Genomic DNA, 19,968 nt, shown 5'->3' with positions numbered 1-19,968 from the left:
CATCAACGCTAACAATAGAAATTGGCATTTGGGCACAAGATCAACTTAACAATTATATCACGTGGCAATCTAAGGAAAATATTAAGACCCCAAATCATGCTGAACAATTGTTAAATCCCCAAACATAGAAACTGGATCGGATATCCTACACTAGCTGACCACAACGTGATTTTCAAAGAAAACTAAAATTCAATCAGGAAATGAATTAAGAAGCTCGTGACTTCATATGTTAAACTAGGACAAATTTTCCAGGTGAATTAAACTCATCTAATCTGATTTGAACCTATAATAGAACTTCCACAGATTCAACAAGGAAAACTTGCTTTAACCCAAAGACACATACCCAAAATTCACACTTGATGTCAAAAGACTTTGTAACTATTGAAATAACATGCCACAGAACTTTAGTTTTAGGGGAAAGGTATTCAATTCACTTAATCAAGCACACTTCAATCCTTTAGGAACTAAAAGAACAAGCTGATTGATGGGGGAAAACAGAGCTTAAACCAGCTTTGCATAAAAAACAACATGAATGAATACATATTATCCTAAGCATGAAGCAGCTTTTAAACCAAACGTGTTTAAACAAACCCCAACAGGAGGTGTCCTTCTTGCAAACCTATCCGACATGACAGACTAAACTCCAAATCCAAACTGTAAGATGAAAGGTAATATCAATGACATGAATGAACATAATAAACCATGGATACACTAAATTAAGACAGAACTTCTAAAAGACATAGCCAACATTCAATAAAAGGAAACTAATGTTCATCTTCGAAATCTCCAATCGATTACATAACTCCAAACTTGCACTTCACACATTTAGGGAGTCCAAGAAGTACCTGGGTGCAGAAATTTGAACAAGAAAAGATGAAGAAATCAGTAGCAATAGAACAGTGCCAATCAGCCACTCAACAACAGCAAATTCAGCTTCCTTGAACCATTTTCGAACCCAAATCAACTAAGAGGTCTTTGAAGTGTTAAAATGACTCTAATAGTGTACCCAAAAATGTAATTCCAAGCAGTTTTTAACCAAGCCTGATGCAGAGAGTTTTTCAGTCTTTTTAGGGTGTCCGTCCTCTGTGCTAAGTGACGGAAAGGCCTTATTTATAAGGCAGGGGTCTGTTGTGTGCCATTCAAGACAAGACAATGAGATTATCCCCAAAATACCCTCACAGGGCATCTTTTAAAACTGATTTTTGTACAGCTATCCTTCTCTTTTAGATATTTTCATTTTTCAGCCTATTTTCCTTAACAATTTTGGGCAGCTGTCCATTTAGGAAGCTTCCAAATCAATTACTAAAGATTCCCCAGGTTAAACAATCCCCAAGCTACCCCTAAAGTTCCTAATTATTCAATTAACACCCTTTAAAGTTCTGAACATGTAAAACCTAAACGAACAATTTTCTAACAGAACCCATAGGCCAAACGAATCAAATGACATTAATCTCTAAAATCTAAATAGATTTATCATTGGAATGCACTCAGAACTAAACCCACACCTGAACAGTCAAAACTGACATTTAGCAAGAATCAATGAACCTATTTGATATTTAAACTCTGAAAAAATTAACAATCATCTTAACAGGGAATTCAAAACAACATGATTCACTAATATGCTGATTTTGGAGAAAAATTCATTAAACATAGGTTAAATAATTAAACTAAACCCTAAATGGAGAACTACTGATTTTAGAGGCAAATGCAATAGTTAGCCCTAAACTTAACTGATTAACACTGACGATTAGTTACGGGGAAAAGAAAACAAAATTCTAACGGCTTAAGATTAAAGCTAACTGACCCCTTTCCCTTTTTTAAGACAAAAGAAACAGAAGAAGAAGAAGAAGAAGAAGAAGAAGAAGAAGAAGATGATGATGATGATGATGATGATGAAGAAGAAGAAGAAGAAGAAGAAGAAGAAGAAGAAGAAGAAATTTTAAAATGTAAGGAGGCTCCAGAAAAGCAAGATGATGAGAAGATGAAAAAAGTAAAAAAGGAACAAATACCTAGCAAAGAATGACTGTCCATTCTTACTGGAATCGTCTTCTCCGATTTAACCCAAAAATGGGTGTCAAATGATTGTTCCCATCGAGAACAAACAAGTGATACCCATTTCGGCTCAAATCATCTATGAAGGCACATGCATGTCCAGCCCAGATTTGATATGGCTCCAATTCGATAAGCCTCTTGGGCAATCAACAAGATGTGATGGGTGGAAGGAGCAAGGGGACGATCTGGTGAGGTTTTGGGTGGGCTTGGGCGAATTATGGTTTTGGAGGTTCCCGGTTTAGATCTAAAATTCGGGGTATTTGGTAATTATTCGAGGGAAACGGGTTGAAGATTTGAACAGATGAGGGCAAGGGGATTATATGGTATCAATTTTGAGGGGATTAGAGTGGTTTATGCCATCGACGCTGGCGGATATGGTGGAGGTTTCAGGGACGGCGAGCTCTTGGGTTTTGAGAGACAAGGGGGTGAGGAGAAGACTGAGGGGGTTGATAGGGGTATGGGGGCGTTTGGACACTATTATATGAAAGGGAGTTGAGTTCCCAGTCGTTGGATCATGCAAGATCAACGGCTGGAATATGATTGAGCCAAACGGCGCCGTTTTGAACCAGTTACAACGGACCGAGTTTAGGGGGGAACTAGACCTGGGCGGAACGGGTTTCAAGGGAAAATGATTTTGGACCTGGGGGAAATTAATTGAATTGGCCCAAAAATTAGATTTCTTTGTTTCCTTTCCTTTTCGTTTCATTTTCCAATTTCTTTCTTTCTCAAATTAAAATAAATCTAAACTAACTCTTAAAAATTAAATTAACCTACCAAATTATATTAAAACTCAATATAATATTTACAATGATTAATTAAGTCTTAAATTAAAAGAAAAGCTACAAAATTCGAAATTAAAAGAGTTAAAATGCAACATGAACTATTTTTGTGATTTTTTATATTTTATAAAACAACTAATTACTAATTAATCTAAAAACATAAAATTAAATCCTAAATGAAAATGCAATATATTTTTGTATTTTTTCATGAATTAAATAAAATTAAACATGCACAGACAAATGCAAACAATTAAAAAAATGCTACAAACAATCTAAGAAATTGCAAATAATGGGAAAATTTTATTTTTGTTGAATTTATGGGAATAATTCACATAGGGGAAAAATCACGTGCTCACAAGGAGTACCTAATGCAACATCAACAACCATAGAGCTTCAGTCGAGCTGATAGAGGGACAAGGTTCCTCTATGCCTTTTGGAGATTCTGCTGCATCTCCTTAATCGCTTTGATTGACTTGAATCATCAAATCAGTCTTTCCATTTGCAATATCTATAGTTTCACCAGGAACATTTGTAAATTCTCCATATTTATCTTCTTTGTTATCTAATCATTTGCCACCATTGTTGAGAACAAAACATTTTGCATCCAAAGGATCCCGGGTAAGTCAATGTTAGTTTTCTCCCATTGCGCAATTGATAGAGAGACTCCTCGAGAAGGGACCTGATCATGCATTTGTTAAACAAATAAAAACTCACATGCCCCAGTCATCTTCTCCAAAACTCAGCATCATCATCAATGACACTTAGGCAAGTTAGATCACCACCATGTAGAGACGTACAATCAGCAACATAAATATTCTTGTATCTTTTGGCCACAAGTACTACCTCACCAGTCATAAAATTTGTGACTGTGCATATCTTGGACAAGAATTCCACTTTATTTCCCTTGTCACATATCTGAGAAACACTCAAGAGACTGTATTTCACGCCATTGATATAGTACACGTTCTCAATGGAGTGAGTGAGTGACTTCCCAATCCTTCCAACTCCTAGAGCGTACCACTTTTAGCAAGAATCAATGAACCTATTTGAGATTTAAACTTTGAAACAATTAACAATCATCTTAACAGGGAATTCAAAACAACATGATTCACTAACATGCTGATTTTGGAGCAAAATTCATTAAACAAAGGTTAAACAATTAAACTAAACCCTAAATGGAGAACTACTGATTATAGAGGCAAATGCAATAGTTAGCCCTAAACTTAACTGATTAGCACTGACGATTAGTTATGGGGAAAATAAAACAAAATTCTAACGGCTTAAGATTAAAGTTAACTGACCCCTTTCCCTTTTTTAAGACAAAAGAAACAGAAGAAGAAGAAGAAATTTGAAAATGTAAGAGGCTCGAGAAAAGCAAGATGATGAGAAGATGAAAAAAGTAAAAAATGAACAAATACCTAGCAAAGAATGACTGTCCATTCCGACTGGAATCGTCTTCTCCGATTTAACCCAAAAATGGGTGTCAAATGATTGTTCCCATCGAGAACAAATAAGTGATACCCATTTCGGCTCAAATCATCTATGAAGGCACATGCATGTAAAACCCAGATTTGAAATGGATCCAATTCGATAAGCCTCTTGGGCAATCGACAAGATGTGATGGGTGGAAGGAGCAAGGGGACGATCTGGTGAGGTTTTGGGTGGGTTAGGGCGAATTAGGGTTTTGGAGGTTCCCGGTTTAGATCTAAAATTCGGGGTGTTTGGTAATGATTCGAGGGAAATGGGTTGAAGATTTCATAGAGGGGGCAAGGGGATTATATGGTATCAATTTGGAGGGGATCGTAGTGGTTTATGCCATCGCCGCCGGCGAATATGGTGGAGGTTTCAGGGGCGGCGAGCTCTAGGGTTTTGAGAGACAAGGGGGTGAGGAGAAGACTGAGGGGGTTGACAGGGGTATGGGGGCGTTTGGACACTATTATATGAAAGGAAGTTGAGTTCCCAGCCGTTGGATCTTGCAAGATCAACGGCTGGAATATGATTGAGCCAAACGGCACCGTTTTGAACTAGTTACAACTAACCGGGTTTAGGGGAGAACTGGACCTGGGTGGAACGTGTTTCAGGGAAAAAATAATTTTGGGCCTGGGGGAAATTAATTGAATTGGCCCAAAAATCAGATTTCTTTGTTTCTTTTCCTTTTTTTTTTCATTTTCCAATTTATTTATTTCTCAAATTAAAATAAATCTAAACTAACTCTTAAAAATTAAATTAACCAACCAAATTATATTAAAACTCAACATAATATTTACAATGATTAATTAAGTCCTAAATTAAAAGAAAAAGCTACAAAATTCGAGATTAAGAGAGTTAAAATGCAACATGAACTATTTTTTGTGATTTTTCATATTTTATAAAACAACTAATTACTAATTAATCTAACAACATAAAATTAAATCCTAAATGCAAATGCAATGTATTTTTGTATTTTTTTATGAATTAAATAAAATTAAACATGCACAGACAAATACAAACAATTAACAAAATGCTACAAACAATCTACGAAATTGCAAATAATGGGAAAATTTTATTTTTCTTTAATTTATGGGAATAATTCACATAGGGCAAAAGTCACATTCTCACAGCTGCCCCTCTTTGCTCGGAAACACGAAGAGTTTTCGTGCAAAGATAAAGTGAGCGGATACGAGCGATTTTTGCTCGTTTGAATACTCAGTGGGAAGCATTTTTGAAAGATTTGACCGCACCCTGCTTCCGAGGTTGCCTACATATCCTTGGCTATAAAGGAATCAGGTCGGTGTAGTTCGGGAAGTTTCGGTAGCTGGGACTACCAGGAAGCTGTGATTTCACTGTTGCTACTACTGTTACTGCTTACTGAACTCCTTATTACACCAAGACAAAATGAAAGAAGCTAGACTAAACCTATGATCTATGAATTACAAGAATCCTATCTATATCTTCAAATTTGATCTTGCAGTTCCTGTTGCTCTGTTGACTCGTACTCTCCAGGTGAAATTCCTTTGTTGCTGACTTGAATTGTAATCTAAGATGCTTTCCCTTTTCTCCAGGTGGGCGCCTGATTGCTGAACTTGAAACGTCTTCCTTTGACCATTGTTGCCTTCCCTTTGTTCTCTTGATTTCCAACATTTGATTCTCTTCCTTTCCTCCAAAACTTGCCTTGTTCTCCAGGTGGGCTCCTGATTGCCCCACTTCCTTTGAACATTGTTGTTTCCCTTCGTTCTCCAGATGGGCTCTTGATTACCGACACTTGCGTTGCTTTTCCTCAAAACTTGAACTGCTTCCCTTTGTTCTTCAGGTGGGCTCCTGATTGCTGAACTTCCTTTGAGTATTACTGTTTCCCTTCGTTCTCCAGGTGGGCTCCTGATTACCGACACTTGCGCTGCTTTTCCTCGAAACTTGAACTGCTTCCCTTTGTTCTTCAGGTGGGCTCCTGATTGTTGAACTTCCTTTGAATATTATTGCTTCCCTCTGTTCTTCAGGTGGGCTCTTGATTGTTGAACTCCTTTGAACCTTACTACTTTCCCTTCATTCTTCAGGTGGGCTCCTGATTGCTAAACTCCTTTGAACCTTGCTGCTTCCCTTTGTTCTTCAGGTGGGCTCCTGATTGTTGTTTTCCTTTGAACCTTGTTGCTTCCCTTCGTTCTCCAGGTGGGCTCCTGATTGCTATCTTCCTTTGAACACTGATGTCTTCCCTTTGTTCTCCAGGTGGGCTCCTGATTACTGTCTTCCTTTGAACACTGCTGCCTTTGAACCTGATTACAACAACAGACAAAACAAAAGAAATTTTTCTGCCCCAGTTTGATATCGGGAACATCTGTAAGTGTTAATCGAATAATGGTACCCGAAATCTCTAAGAATTTAAAAGCTAAATCCTATTATCCATGAGGGTCCTGAAAATTTAAAATTGAATCTCATCCTAAGAGTGACAACTTCAAAGCTAAATTCTATTTCCTAAAGGTAAAACTTACGCTAAGTCTTCTTATCTATGAAGGTCTTAAAATTTAACTAGGTCCCATTATCCAGGAGGGTCCTGAGAACTTTAAATTAATCCCATTATCCAAGATGGTCCTGAAAACTCCTAATTAAATGACAATTTTTAAAGCTAAGGTATGACTTCCGCTAAATCTTGTTATCTAAGAAAGTCTTAAAACTACATCTCATTATCCATGAGGGTCCTGAAAATTTTCAAATTGAATCTCATCCTAAGAATAAAAACTTCAAAGCCAACTGATATTTCTTCAAGGTAGAGCTTATGCTAGATCTTGTTTCTCATGAATGTTTTGATTTTTAACTAAGTCCCATTATCCAGGAGGGTCCTGAGAATTTACGGTCAAACTTGTCCGGTACTTGCTTTCCCTTGCGGAGGGTTTCTATGAAACAAATAAAATTTTCTGCCCCTGTTTCAAATCAAAGAAAAATCTTGTCAGTTTTAAAAATGTGGTGGTTAGTTTATGGCATTCTTGTTGAAGGTGGATCTTCTTTTGCCGTGTTTTACTTTGGGTGGCTGCCTTGAACTGGTCAAGAATTGTTTGACTTTCTGACTGATCCTCAACCGCAGGACCCTGGATGACCCGAGTGCCCTGTACCCGAACCGTTGTTTACATTTCTGACCCTTCTATCTGAACCTCTTCATCTCCCACGAAATTACTAAACCAATCCACCGACGGAACTTTCACTAACACTTTATGTCCTACTTTACATCATACTACCTCTGGCATGTTCTAGCCGCATTTTGTTTTGTGCAATTTGAAAGTTGGTAGTGAGCTTTGAAATCCTTTCTTATTTGCTTAAACAAACTGACATTAGAAACATCTTAGAGAAATAAACCCAAAAGAAATGAAATGCAATGACTTTGAGAGTTAGGAATAAGGAAGAAAAATCCAAAACTGGATGATTGTTTGAAAGGGAAAAAGAAAAGAGACTTATATGAGTGGAGCAACTGGTACCAATGATCATGACATACATTTCGGATTAATCAGCCTAGTCTATCCGACCAATCAACTTTCAGTTGTCGTACTTTGTGCCCCGAGCTCTTCAAAACCCAATTTCTTCACCAAATCACTGACCATGTTCGGCGTACGGTGCCCTGAGGGGTTTTTACCAACAAACCTCTCTCATTTGTTCATCTCTCAACTCACTATCCCCTTACGGTGCCCGTAAGGGTTTTCACCAATAAGACTCTCTCATTTTAAATTCTCTCAGCTTCCATCGCCTTACGGTGCCTGTGAAGGTTTTCACCAATAAGACTCTCTCATTTTCATTTTTCCTGCTTAGATCGAAGTGTTTCCCCTGATATGAATCACCTCTACTTTCTAGACTTGGCATCTTTCGAAGACTGATTGGAAGGTCTTTCTTTGGACCATAATGTGAGCTTTTGGATAGGGTTAGAAAGAAAGGATATCAAAAAGGCTCAAAACAATTTGAAAGGGTTCAAAATTACAACTTTCGAAATCAAATTTCTTACAACAACCACAACTTCTGCCCCAGTTTCTTTGCTTGGGGACTTTTGAATTTTTATTTTGATGGGACCGAATAGTGAGGATGTCTACGTATCCTTTAAAGGAATCAGGTCGAACGTAGTTCATGTGATACGATTACTTTGTTGTTGTGATTTTTCTCTTTCTTTTCTTTCTTTCTTTTCTTCTTTTTTTTCTTTTTTCTTTTTTTTTTCTTTTTTTTTTCTTTTTCATTCTCTTCTTTCTCTTTTTCTCCTATCTTTTTCTCGCTTTTCCTTTACTTATCTTGTGCGTTCGTGTTTCTGAATTTTGTTACTGATTCCAAAAGAGGGGTACGAAAGGAAATAAATGAGGCTCAAAGGAGTAACAAAGAATAAAGTGTTTAGATAGCAGAACAAAATGCTTTCGTCATTCCAATCTTCAAAACATGCCAAGTACAAACAACGACAATTTAAACCAAAGAGATCATACATAATATCTTTTGACTGGATCAGAACTGATAGCCATATCTACACATTTGCCTTCTATATCTGTTAAATACAAAGCATCGTTGGAAAACACTCTCGTTACGATGAACGACCCCTGCCAATTTGGGGCAAACTTGCCTTTTGCTTCAGCCTGATGTGGAAGGATGCGTTTCAATACTTGCTGACCCACTTCAAATTTCCAAGGATGCACCTTCTTGTTATACACTCTTACCATTCTCTTTTGATACAACTGGCAATGACACACTGCTACCAATCGTTTCTCATCAATCAAACTCAATTGCTCCAGACGGTTTTGACCCATTCATCATCATCAATTTCGGCTTCAACAACAATCCAGAGGGATGGGATTTCAACTTGCACGGGTATCACTGCTTCTGTGCCTTATACCAACAAATAAGGAGTCGCACCTACTGAAGTGTGAACAGTAGTGCGATAACCCAACAACGCAAAGGCAACTTTGCATGCCATTGCCTGGAACCTTCCACCATTTTCTGAAGTATCTTCTTTATGTTCTTGTTGGCTGTCTCGACTGCTCTATTCGCCTTGGGGCGGTATGTGGTAGAATTGCAATGCGTAATCTTAAACTGTTGACATACCTCTTTCATCAAATGACTATTGAGATTAGCACCATTATCTGTGATGATTACCTTTGGGATCCCAAACCGACAAATGATATTTGAGTGAACAAAATCAACCACTGCTTTCTTGGTCACAGACTTGAAAGTTTTAGCTTCAACCCATTTGGTGAAATAATCAATGGCCACCAGGATGAATATGTGCCCATTGGATACTGCTGACTTAATTGGTCCAATGACATCCATGCCCCAAGTAACAAAGAGCCATGGTGCGGACATTATGTGCAATTCAAATGGCAGAGAATGAATCAAATCTCCGTGCACTTGGCATTGATGACACTTGCGCACCAAACTGATACAATCTCGCTCCATGGTGAGCTAATAATAACCCGCTCGGAGAATTTTTTTCGCCAGAACATACCCACTCATATATGGTCCGCAGACTTCGGAATGTACTTCGGTCATGATAGTCGTGGCCTATCTAGCATCTCTGCATCTTAGCAATCCGAGATCTGGAGTTGTTTTGTACAAAACTCCTCCACTGAAGAAAAATCGACTTGCCAACCGTCGAATTATTCTCTTTTGATCCCCCGTGGCTTGCACCGGATACACCCCCATTCTGATATACTCCCTGATGTCATGCCACGGCTCAACATCAAGTTCTTCTTCCACCATGTTACAGTAAGCATGCTGATCGCGGACTTGAATATGCAGAGGGTCGACATAAGCTTTGTCTGGATGGTGCAACATTGACGCCAAGGTAGCTAAAGCATTGGCAAACTCATTATGGATCCTTGGAATATGCCTGAACTCTATTGATCGAAACCGTTGACAAAGATCATGCAAACATTGTTGGTACGGTATGAGCTTTAAATCCCGTGTTTCAATTCTCTCTGAATCTGGTGCACCAGAAGGTCCGAGTCTCCCAAGACCAAGACTTCCTGGAAACCCATGTCTACATCTAACCTCAAACCCAAAATGCATGACTCGTACTCAGCCATGTTGTTGGTACAATAGAAACGAAGCTGAGCCTAACATGGTAGTGACGCCCTGTTTCAGAAATAAGCACAGCCCCTATTCCGACTCCTTTCATGTTTGCAGCCCCATCAAAGAAAAGTTTCCAACCTGGTTTTTCAGTCTGCCTCAGCTCGTCAATATGCATCACCTCTTTATCAGGAAAATAAGTTCTCAACGGTTCATATTCTTCATCAATCGGGATCTCGGCCAAATGATCGGCTAATGCTTGGGCTTTCATCGCAGTCCAAGTCACATAGATAATGTCAAACTCCGTGAGCAAAATCTGCCACTTCGCAAGTCTCCCTGTGGGCATAGGCTTCTGAAATATATACTTTAATGGATCCAGGCAAGAAATGAGGTAAGTAGTGTAAGATGACAAATAATGCTTCAACTTCTGTGCTACCCAAGTTAGGGCGCAACATGTCCTTTCAAGGTGAGTGTACTTAACCTCATAAGATGTGAACTTCTTGCTGAGACAGTAAATGGCTTGCTCTTTCCTGCCAGTGATGTCATGCTGACCCAACACACAACCAAATGAATTGTCCAAAACCGTCAAATATAGAATCAAAGGCCTTCCCGATTCTGGTGGGACCAATACAAGTAGGTTTGACAAGTACCCTTTTATCTTATTAAATGCTTCCTGACACTCATCAGTCCACTTGACCGCAACATCCTTTTTCAGCAACTTAAAGATATGCTCACAAGTTGTCGTGAGCTGAGCAATAAACCTGTTGATGTAGTTCATCCTCCCCACTAGACTCATCACTTCGGTCTTGTTCCTTGGCGGTGGCAATTCCTGGATAGCTTTGATCTTTGACGAATCCAATTCAATGCCCCGTCGGCTAACTATGAATCCCAACAATTTCTTCGATGGAACGCCAAATGCGTACTTTGCAGGATTGAGCTTAAGATTGTACCTAAGGAGCCTCTGGAAAAACTTTCTCAAATCTCTAACATGGTCTGACTACTTCCTGGACTTTATGATCATGTCATCCACGTAAACCTTAATATCCTTGAGTATTATGTCGTGGAACACCGTAGTCATTACCCTCATGTAGGTTTCCCCAGCATTTTTCAAACCAAATGGCATTACCCGGTAGCAATAAGTTCCCCACGGTGTGATGAATGCCATCTTTTCCACATCTTCCTCATCCATTAAAATCTGATGATACCCTGCATAGCAGTCCATAAAAGATCCAACCGCATGCTTAGCACAATTATCAATCAAAATGTGGATGTTTGGCAAAGGAAAATTATCCTTTGGACTTGCTTTGTTGAGATCGCGGTAATCAATATACATTCTGGTCTTGCCATCCTTCTTCGGCACTAGCACAACATTACCTAACCAAGTGGAATATCGTGTGACCCGAATGACCTTTGCGTCCAACTGCTTGGTGATTTCTTCCTTAATCTTCACACTCATGTCAGTTTTGAACTTTATCAACTTTTGCTTGACGGGAGGGAATGCTGGGTCAGTGGGCAATTTGTGAACCACCAAATCAGTGCTTAGACCCGGCATGTCGTCATATGGCCATGCAAAAATATCTTTATATTCAAACAGTGCTTTTATTATCTCCTCCCTGATTTGCGGCTCAAGATGGACATTTATCTTAGTTTCTCTGACATTATCTGGGTCTCCTAAATTGACTGCTTCCGTATCATTCAGGTTAGGCTTGGGTTTTTCTTCAAAATAATTTAATTCCTTACTAATTTCTTCAAAAGCCTCATCCTCATCATATTCTGATTCATCATCACACTCTATTTCTTGAATTATTATTTTAGAATTAGATTGACTTTTAAGACTGGGCCGAATATTCCTCATGCATGTCATGTCATTGAAACCAGCATAAAAAGAATTGTACAGGGAAGAAAAGAAAAAACAAAAATAAAACTATCACGAATGATGGAAAAGGGAAATTGAATTTCATTGAAAATAAAAGATAACAGGGTTTATACATCCAAACGGATGGAACATAAAATTGAATTACAACCCTGGAATAATCCAGATAAACTGAAAGGAAATCAAAGCAAACTACCAAAACTCCTTCCGAGTAGGGAGAGGAGTAGCCTCCCAATTGTTAAGCTTTGCATTCGGCCCGACAAACTACACATCTGCTTTGCTAGAACCTTCTCCGACTTCCACCATATTCACATCGTCGAACAACCTCTCGAACCTTTCAATTAACTTTTCATCAATGTCAACCACAGAACTTGGAACTGTTGTTACTGGGCGTTTCCTGGCACCAGGCTTGACAAACGACCTGGAGAGACGTGGGATAGGCTTTGGAAGTGCCCATGCCCTATGTTTTAACTTTTTGGCCCTTTTCACATATGCGGCTGTGGGTTTTAATCCTATACCAAATGTACCCATGTTTTTAGGGAGGGACACCGGCTGTATGATACCCTATAGAGATGCACCCAGACCCTTACCAGACACAAAGCCATTTTTCAACATTTCAAAGGCCACCATGACTGATGTAGAGGTTATCTTTGTAGTTGGAACACATTTTCCTTCTGGAACTTTCTTGACCGGCATTGTTTCAAAGACCTGATAGACCCAGGGCCCTTTGTCATCTTCAACCTCAATGAACGGGACAGAGGCATCACTGTGAGCACATAAATTATCTTCTCCATGCACGACGATCTCCTGCTTATCCCACTCAAACTTGACCATCTGATGTAGAGTGGACGGGACTGCTTTAGCAGCATGAATCCACGGGCGACCTAACAGCAAATTATAGGAGACGGCCACGTCCAACACCTAGAACTCCATGGTGAATTCTACTGGTCCTATTGTCAACCCAAGTACTATATCACCAACCCTCCCCCGTCAAATCCCCGAACGCAGATGTTGTTCTTATGGATCCTCTCATCATCCACTTTTAACTTATTCAGAGTGGGGAGAGGGAAGATGTTTGCACTAGAACCATTGTCAACTAATACCCTGGTAACCACAGAATCTTCACATTTTACTATAAGATAGAGAGCTCTATTGTGTTCAATACCTTCCATAGGCAACTCATCATCAGAGAAAGTGACCCTGTTCACCTCAAATATTTTGTTGGTAATCCTTTCCAGATGGTTTACTGAAATTTTGTTGGAAACATGAGCCTCGTTCAGAATTTTCATCAAGGCCCGACAATGCTCGTCTGAGTGGATTAACAATGACAACAGTGAAATCTGAGTAGGCGTCTTTCTCAACTGCTCCACAATGGAATAGTCTTGTACCTTCATTTTTCTCAGAAACTCCTCCGCGTCTTCTTTAGTTACCGCTTTCTTCACTAGAACTAGGTTATCTTTGGAGGTCCTTAACTCTTCTGGAGCAAAGCATCTCCCCGAACAAGTTAACCCATGGGCCTCATTAACTTCTTCTTTCACTTCCTTTCCCTTGTAGGTCATTATCACCCGTTCATAGTTCCACGGGATAACCTTGCTATTAACTATCGGCAACTAGGTTACAGACTTAATGATGACAGGACCCGTGTGGGCACCCTCTACAATTATGATAGGCTTGTTTGCCACTCTTGGAACAACCACTTTTGACTTTTCTTGTTTTGCTGCAACATCACTTGGGGATCCCTTCTTGACTATCGCAGATGGTTCACCGTTTTTCCCACTCAACTTGTTCACTGATCCCTCAACTGCTGGTTTTTTAACTGGCTTGACCTCACTGGACCGAATCATCATAACGGTCTGTGAAGGTTTCTTGGGTTCCCTTCCCTTATGGGTGATGTTGGGTGCCTGTGGAGTTTGGACTTCAATCCGGTTTGTATCAATGAGCTCTTGGATGGCATTTTTCAAGTGCCAGCACTTCTTTGTATCATGCCTCGGAGTACCAGAACAATATTCATAGCTTACAAAGTAATCAAGATTCTTTGGAGGAGGATTTGGCAATTTTGACTCAATTGGCCTCAGCATATCCAATTGCCTCAATCTGTGGAACAAATTAGTATAGGACTTCCCCAATGGGGTGAAGGTTTTCTTCCGCTACAACCTCTCATTTTTAAATGCTTGATTAGGCCAGAAACCTGGGACGGTAGGGTTTCGGTAGAGTCGTGGGGGTGCGTGAGCATTTTTGGAGTTAGGTAGGTGTTTTCTAGGGCTGGTGCACGCCATTGTGCGTAGGTAGGAGGTTGAGTGTATGTTTGGGCATGGTGGGCAGAAATATGAGGGTCTAGTGATGGGAAGTAGTGTTGGAGTGGATTATATGGGGTTTGGGTGTGGGTTTGGTGGTAGGGTCGAGGCTGAGTATAATGGTGTGATGGGCCCCTGGGTCCAAACCATGATCCTGAATCAATTGTTGCCACATCTTGTTTATTCTTCTTTCCGATTACTCCCCCAGTACCATTTTGAATGGCTTGGGTAGTTGCCTTAATAGCCGAGTAACTCAGGATTTTGTTTGATTTAAGCCCTTCTTCCACTATGCCACCCCTCTTCACTACCTCATTGAAGGACTTGCCTATGGCCGATACTAGATGACCGTAGTAAGTGGGCTCCAGGGCCTGCTGAAAGTAATCCACCATTTCGCTCCTATTTGAGATTTAAACTCTGAAACAATTAACAATCATCTTAACAGGGAATTCAAAACAACATGATTCACTAACATGCTGATTTTGGAGCAAAATTCATTAAATATAGGTTAAATAATTAAACTAAACCCTAAATGGAGAACTACTGATTTTAGAGGCAAATGTAATAGTTAGCCCCAAACTTAACTGATTAACACTTACGATTAGTTACGGGGAAAAGAAAACAAAATTCTAACGGCTTAAGATTAAAGCTAACTGACCCCTTTCCCTTTTTTAAGACAAAAGAAACAAAGAAGAAGAAGAAGAAGAAGAAGAAGAAGAAGAAGAAGAAGAAGAAGAAGAAGAAGAAGAAGAAGAAGAAATTTGAAAATGTAAGGAGGCTCCAGAAAAGCAAGATGATGAGAAGATGAAAAAAGTAAAAAAGGAACAAATACCTAGCAAAGAATGACTGTCCATTTTGACTAGAATCGTCTTCTCCGATTTAACCCAAAAATGGGTGTCAAATGATTGTTCCCATCAAGAACAAACAAGTGATACCCATTTCGGCTCAAATCATCTATGAAGGCACATGCATGTCCAACTCAGATTTGAAATGTCTCCAATTCGATAAGCCTCTTGGGCAATCGACAAGATGTGATGGGTGGAAGGAGCAAGGGGACGATCTGGTGAGGTTTTGGGTGGGCTTGGGCGAATTAGGGTTTTGGAGGTTCCTGGTTTAGATCTAAAATTCGGGTGTTTGGTAATTATTCGAGGGAAACGGGTTGAATATTTGAACAGAGGAGGGCAAGGGGATTATATGGTATCAATTTTGAGGGGATCGGAGTGGTTTATGCCATCGCCACCGGCGGATATGGTGGAGTTTTCAGGGACGGCGAGCTCTAGAGTTTTGAGAGACAAGGGGGTGAGGAGAAGACTGAGGGGGTTGACAGGGGTATAGGGGCGTTTGGACACTATTATATGAAAGGGAGTTGAGTTCCCAGCCATTGGATCATGCAAGATCAACGGCTGGAATATGATTGAGCCAAACAGCGCCGTTTTGAACCAGTTACAACGGACCGAGTTTAGGGGGGAACTGGACCTGGGCGGAACGGGTTTTAGGGGGAAAATGATTTTGGGCCTGGGGGAAATTAATTGAATTGGCCCAAAAATCAGATTTCTTTGTTTCTTTTCCTTTTCTTTTCATTTTCCAATTTCTTTCTTTCTCAAATTAAAATAAATATAAACTAACTCTTAAAAATTAAATTAACCTACAAAATTATATTAAAACTAAATATAATATTTACAATGATTAATTAAGTCTTAAATTAAAAGAAAAAGCTACAAAATTCGAAATTAAAAGAGTTAAAATGCAACATGAACTATTTTTTGTGATTTTTTATATTTTATAAAACAACTAATTACTAATTAATCTAAACACATAAAATTAAATCCTAAATGTAAATGCAATGTATTTTTGTATTTTTTCATGAATTAAATAAAATTAAACATGCACAAACAAATGCAAACAATTTAAAAAAATGCTACAAACAATCTACGAAATTGCAAATAATGGGAAAAATTTATTTTTCTTGAATTTATGGGAATAATTCACATAGGGCAAAAATCACGTGCTCACAAGGAGTACCTAATGCAGCATCAACAACCATAGAGCTTCAGTCGAGGTGATAGAGGGACAAGGTTGCTCTATGCCTTTTGGAGATTCTGATGCATCTCCTTAATCGCTTTGCTTGACTTGAATCATCAAATCAGTCTTTCCATTTGCAATATCTATAGTTTCACCAGGAGCATTTATAAATTCTCCATCTTTATCTTCTTTGTTATCTGACCATTTGCCACCATTGTTGAGAACAAAATATTTTGCATCCAAAGGCTCCCGGGTAAGTCAGCGTTAGTTTTCTCCCATTGAGTAGTTGATAGAGATACTTCTCGAGAAGGGACCTGATCATGCATTTGTTAAACAAATAAAAACTCACATGCAGCAGTCATCTTCTCCATAACTCAGCATCACCATCAATGACACTTAGGCAAGTTAGATCACCACCATGTAGAGACTTACAATCAGCAATGTAAATATTCTTGTATCTTTTGGCCACAAGTACTACCTCACCAGTCATAAGATTTGTGACTATGCATATCTTGGACAAGAATTCCACTTTATTTCCCTTGTCACATATCTGAGAAACACTCAAGTGACTGTACTTCAGGCCATTGATATAGTACACGTTCTCAATTGAGTGAGTGAGTGACTTCCCAATCCTTCCAACTCCTAGAGTGTACCCCTTTTAGCTACTTCCGAAGGGTACACTTTCTCCTTGCAGGGCCTTAAGTGAAAGGAAATCGTTTGTACTTCCAGTCATATGCTTTGAGCAGCCGCTATCCATGTACCATTGTAGGCTTCTCCCTTTCACTATTCCCTGCACAAGAAAATCAGGAGTTAGACTTAGGAACCCAAACGAGTTTGGGTCCCTTGTAATGAGGAAAGGGGTAAATTAGGGCTCTTTTGGTCCAAGCAAGCATTATAAGTTTTTTATGTGAAGGAGCAGGTTCCCTAGCAGGAGTTACTTTTTCAGCAAAGACTTTGTTTTTCTGTTGAGATTGGAATCTGTCCTTACAGGTTTCATTAAAGTGCACAATATTGCCACAGTTAGTGCAAAGCCAATTGTCAGGTACAATAACGTACTTGTTATGAGGGTTGTAGGGAATGTTTTCCCTTTGGAACTCGATTCCCTACCTGTTTTCCCCATTGTTGGTGTACATGGCAGTGATAGCATCCGAGGACCAGGTCCACTTAAGTGATTTTTCAAGATCACTCTTCACTCTTCCTAGTTCTTCCTGAAGTTGTTTATTTTTCTCAAACTCAGCACACAGACTAGACTTCACTGAATTTAACTCACTTTCAAGCTTAATGTGTGCCTGACTTGCAACTTCCTTTCCCTTTTGAGAATTTTCAGGCCTACTTTCCATTTTAAATTCCCCAATTGTTTCCTTTAGGTCTACAACCACCAGTAATAGGTCATCTCTCTCATGCTTAATGTTAGTATTACCCTCAATTAAAACCTTTTTTTCTTTCTTCAGACTTTCAATGGTTTCCTCTAAGTCTACCACCACAACTACTAGATCTTCTCTTGATTGTTCTAATTCTCCCAGTTCCACAGTTAAGGCATCTTTATCATTTATAAGACTATGATACACATCAGTTAAAATATTTTCCAAAGACATAAGTTTTTTTGGAGAATAATACTTTAGATTTCTTTGAACATCTAAGAAGTTTACCTCATCATCATTATCTTCTTCATCATCATATGTTTTTGCCATCAATGTAAAGAAGGAATCATATTTTGCAGCTTTGGTTTCAACGGTCATCATGGAGGTGTCTGCTTGTTCATCATCACCCTCAGATTTACTAGAGGAATATCCCCAGGCAATCGGCACTTGCTATATAATATTATCAGCGAACTCTCTTCTCTTGAACTTTCTGTCGGTGACGGGGTTCCTCTTAACCATTTTGTCAGTATTGTGTTTGTAATGGTCCTGATTGCTGAGAGGACAATCTTTGATGAAATGTCCCGACTTTCTGGACTTGTGACAACAATTGTATCCTTTAGTGTTTCTGCTAGAGCTTCCCTTCTTGGGAATGCCTCCATTTTTATGAACTATTTTTTAAATTCTTGGTGGTTTGTCGATTGATTGACTTTCCTCGAAGTTTGGTGGAGCAGCCATGTAGATACTTTCTAGGTATTAACCTTTTAGAAAGAAACTGCTCTGATACCAATTGATAGAAACTAAGAGTCCACCAAACTGTATAGAGAATCAGGTTCTCTATCAGTTCCTATAATAAGCAACATACTATAAAACCAAATAGTATAGGAAACCAGGTTCTCTATTTGTTCTCACAGAAAATTGGTAGTAAATAAAGAACACGCAATATTTACATGGAAAATTCCTTGCTCAAGGGATTAAAAACCACAACCTACCCTAGTAGGATTTCAACTCCACTAAACCGAGCAAACTTTAGATTACAACCTATTGCAATCCAGGAATTAAACTCTTAATCCCTCACTAACTTGTAATACACCTATTACAAGTCACTTTGTAATATCTCTATTACAAAGACTTTGGTATCCCTTACTAACTTGTAACACACCTATTACAAGCTACTTTGTAATACCTCTATTACAAAGACTTCACAACTTAACTAACTCTAGTTAAGACACAAACACGGAGTTTATGATTTTACAAAAGATCTACTACAGAAATGCTTCTAAGTAAGTTGGGTAGGAATTACAAATGAAGAACAAATAACAAAGACTCAACAACCCTAAGGACTTAAGATATCTTTAATCTTTGGATCTGGTCCTTGAGGTTGCAGCAGCTTTGTTCTTGAGAGAGTTTGTGGCTAGCACTTGAGAAAATATTGACTTTTGATTTGCAAGTGTTAAAGTGATTGTTTTACCTTACTTGATGTTAAAAATACATGTGTGACATCACTTACAATGATGTAAGCAGGGTAGGTAAAAAGCTTTTCATAGAAAGTTTATTGTTGCACTATTCCTGTACTGTAGCATGTGCAGGCAGCAACTTTCCAACTGGAGAGTTGACTTAGTACAGTCACCTTGGGAACTGGTAGGGACCTGTTCCCTCAGCTGTTCCTTTGACTCTGAAGAGTTGAGCCATATCCCAACCTTGATCCCAACCTTGAACCTTGTGATCTTAAAGTCTTGAGAATGTTTAAAGTTGTAGAGTTGACTATACGACGACCAGGGGAACTGATCCATATATGTTCCCTCTTTTGTTCCCTTATCTGATTTCGTTGAGAATTGAACAATACATCTGACTGGTTACTCTGAACATTGGAGAACTAATTGTATCAGGTTCCTTATCTGATTCTCTCATGAAGTTTATCAAATCATCAAAAACAAAATACGCATAACTTATCACAATACAAATCATGCATCTTGCACTTGATATATGTTAATGAATAGTGTACTATAGTCTGTAGCCATTTGATATTTGTTAATTGAGAGTGCACCATATATTCATTATTGTGAATGCGAATTCTTATAATATTAAAATAATTT

The 19,968-nt window shown here is 38.9% G+C and overlaps 2 protein-coding genes across 2 annotated transcripts; both read right to left on the bottom strand.

The window, feature by feature from the left end:
- Positions 1 to 9,821: 9,821 nt before the first annotated feature.
- On the bottom strand, positions 9,822 to 10,599 carry LOC138878631 (uncharacterized). The gene is made up of 2 exons (XM_070158323.1): positions 10,392 to 10,599; positions 9,822 to 10,285 (listed from the first exon to the last, which is right to left on the bottom strand). The coding sequence occupies exons 1-2, from the start codon at positions 10,597 to 10,599 to the stop codon at positions 9,822 to 9,824; spliced, it is 672 nt and encodes a 223-aa protein (XP_070014424.1).
- Positions 10,600 to 16,604: 6,005 nt separating this feature from the next.
- Positions 16,605 to 18,253, bottom strand: LOC138878630 (uncharacterized). Its single transcript, XM_070158322.1, has 5 exons — positions 17,622 to 18,253; positions 17,453 to 17,492; positions 17,194 to 17,304; positions 16,947 to 17,064; positions 16,605 to 16,711 (listed from the first exon to the last, which is right to left on the bottom strand). The coding sequence occupies exons 1-5, from the start codon at positions 18,251 to 18,253 to the stop codon at positions 16,605 to 16,607; spliced, it is 1,008 nt and encodes a 335-aa protein (XP_070014423.1).
- Between the last annotated feature and the right edge of the window lie 1,715 nt (positions 18,254 to 19,968).

Source organism: Nicotiana sylvestris, chromosome 9 (genome assembly GCF_000393655.2).
Source record: "Nicotiana sylvestris chromosome 9, ASM39365v2, whole genome shotgun sequence".
Classification (NCBI taxonomy): Eukaryota; Viridiplantae; Streptophyta; class Magnoliopsida; order Solanales; family Solanaceae; genus Nicotiana; species Nicotiana sylvestris.
This window is presented reverse-complemented; position numbering and strand designations above follow the sequence as displayed.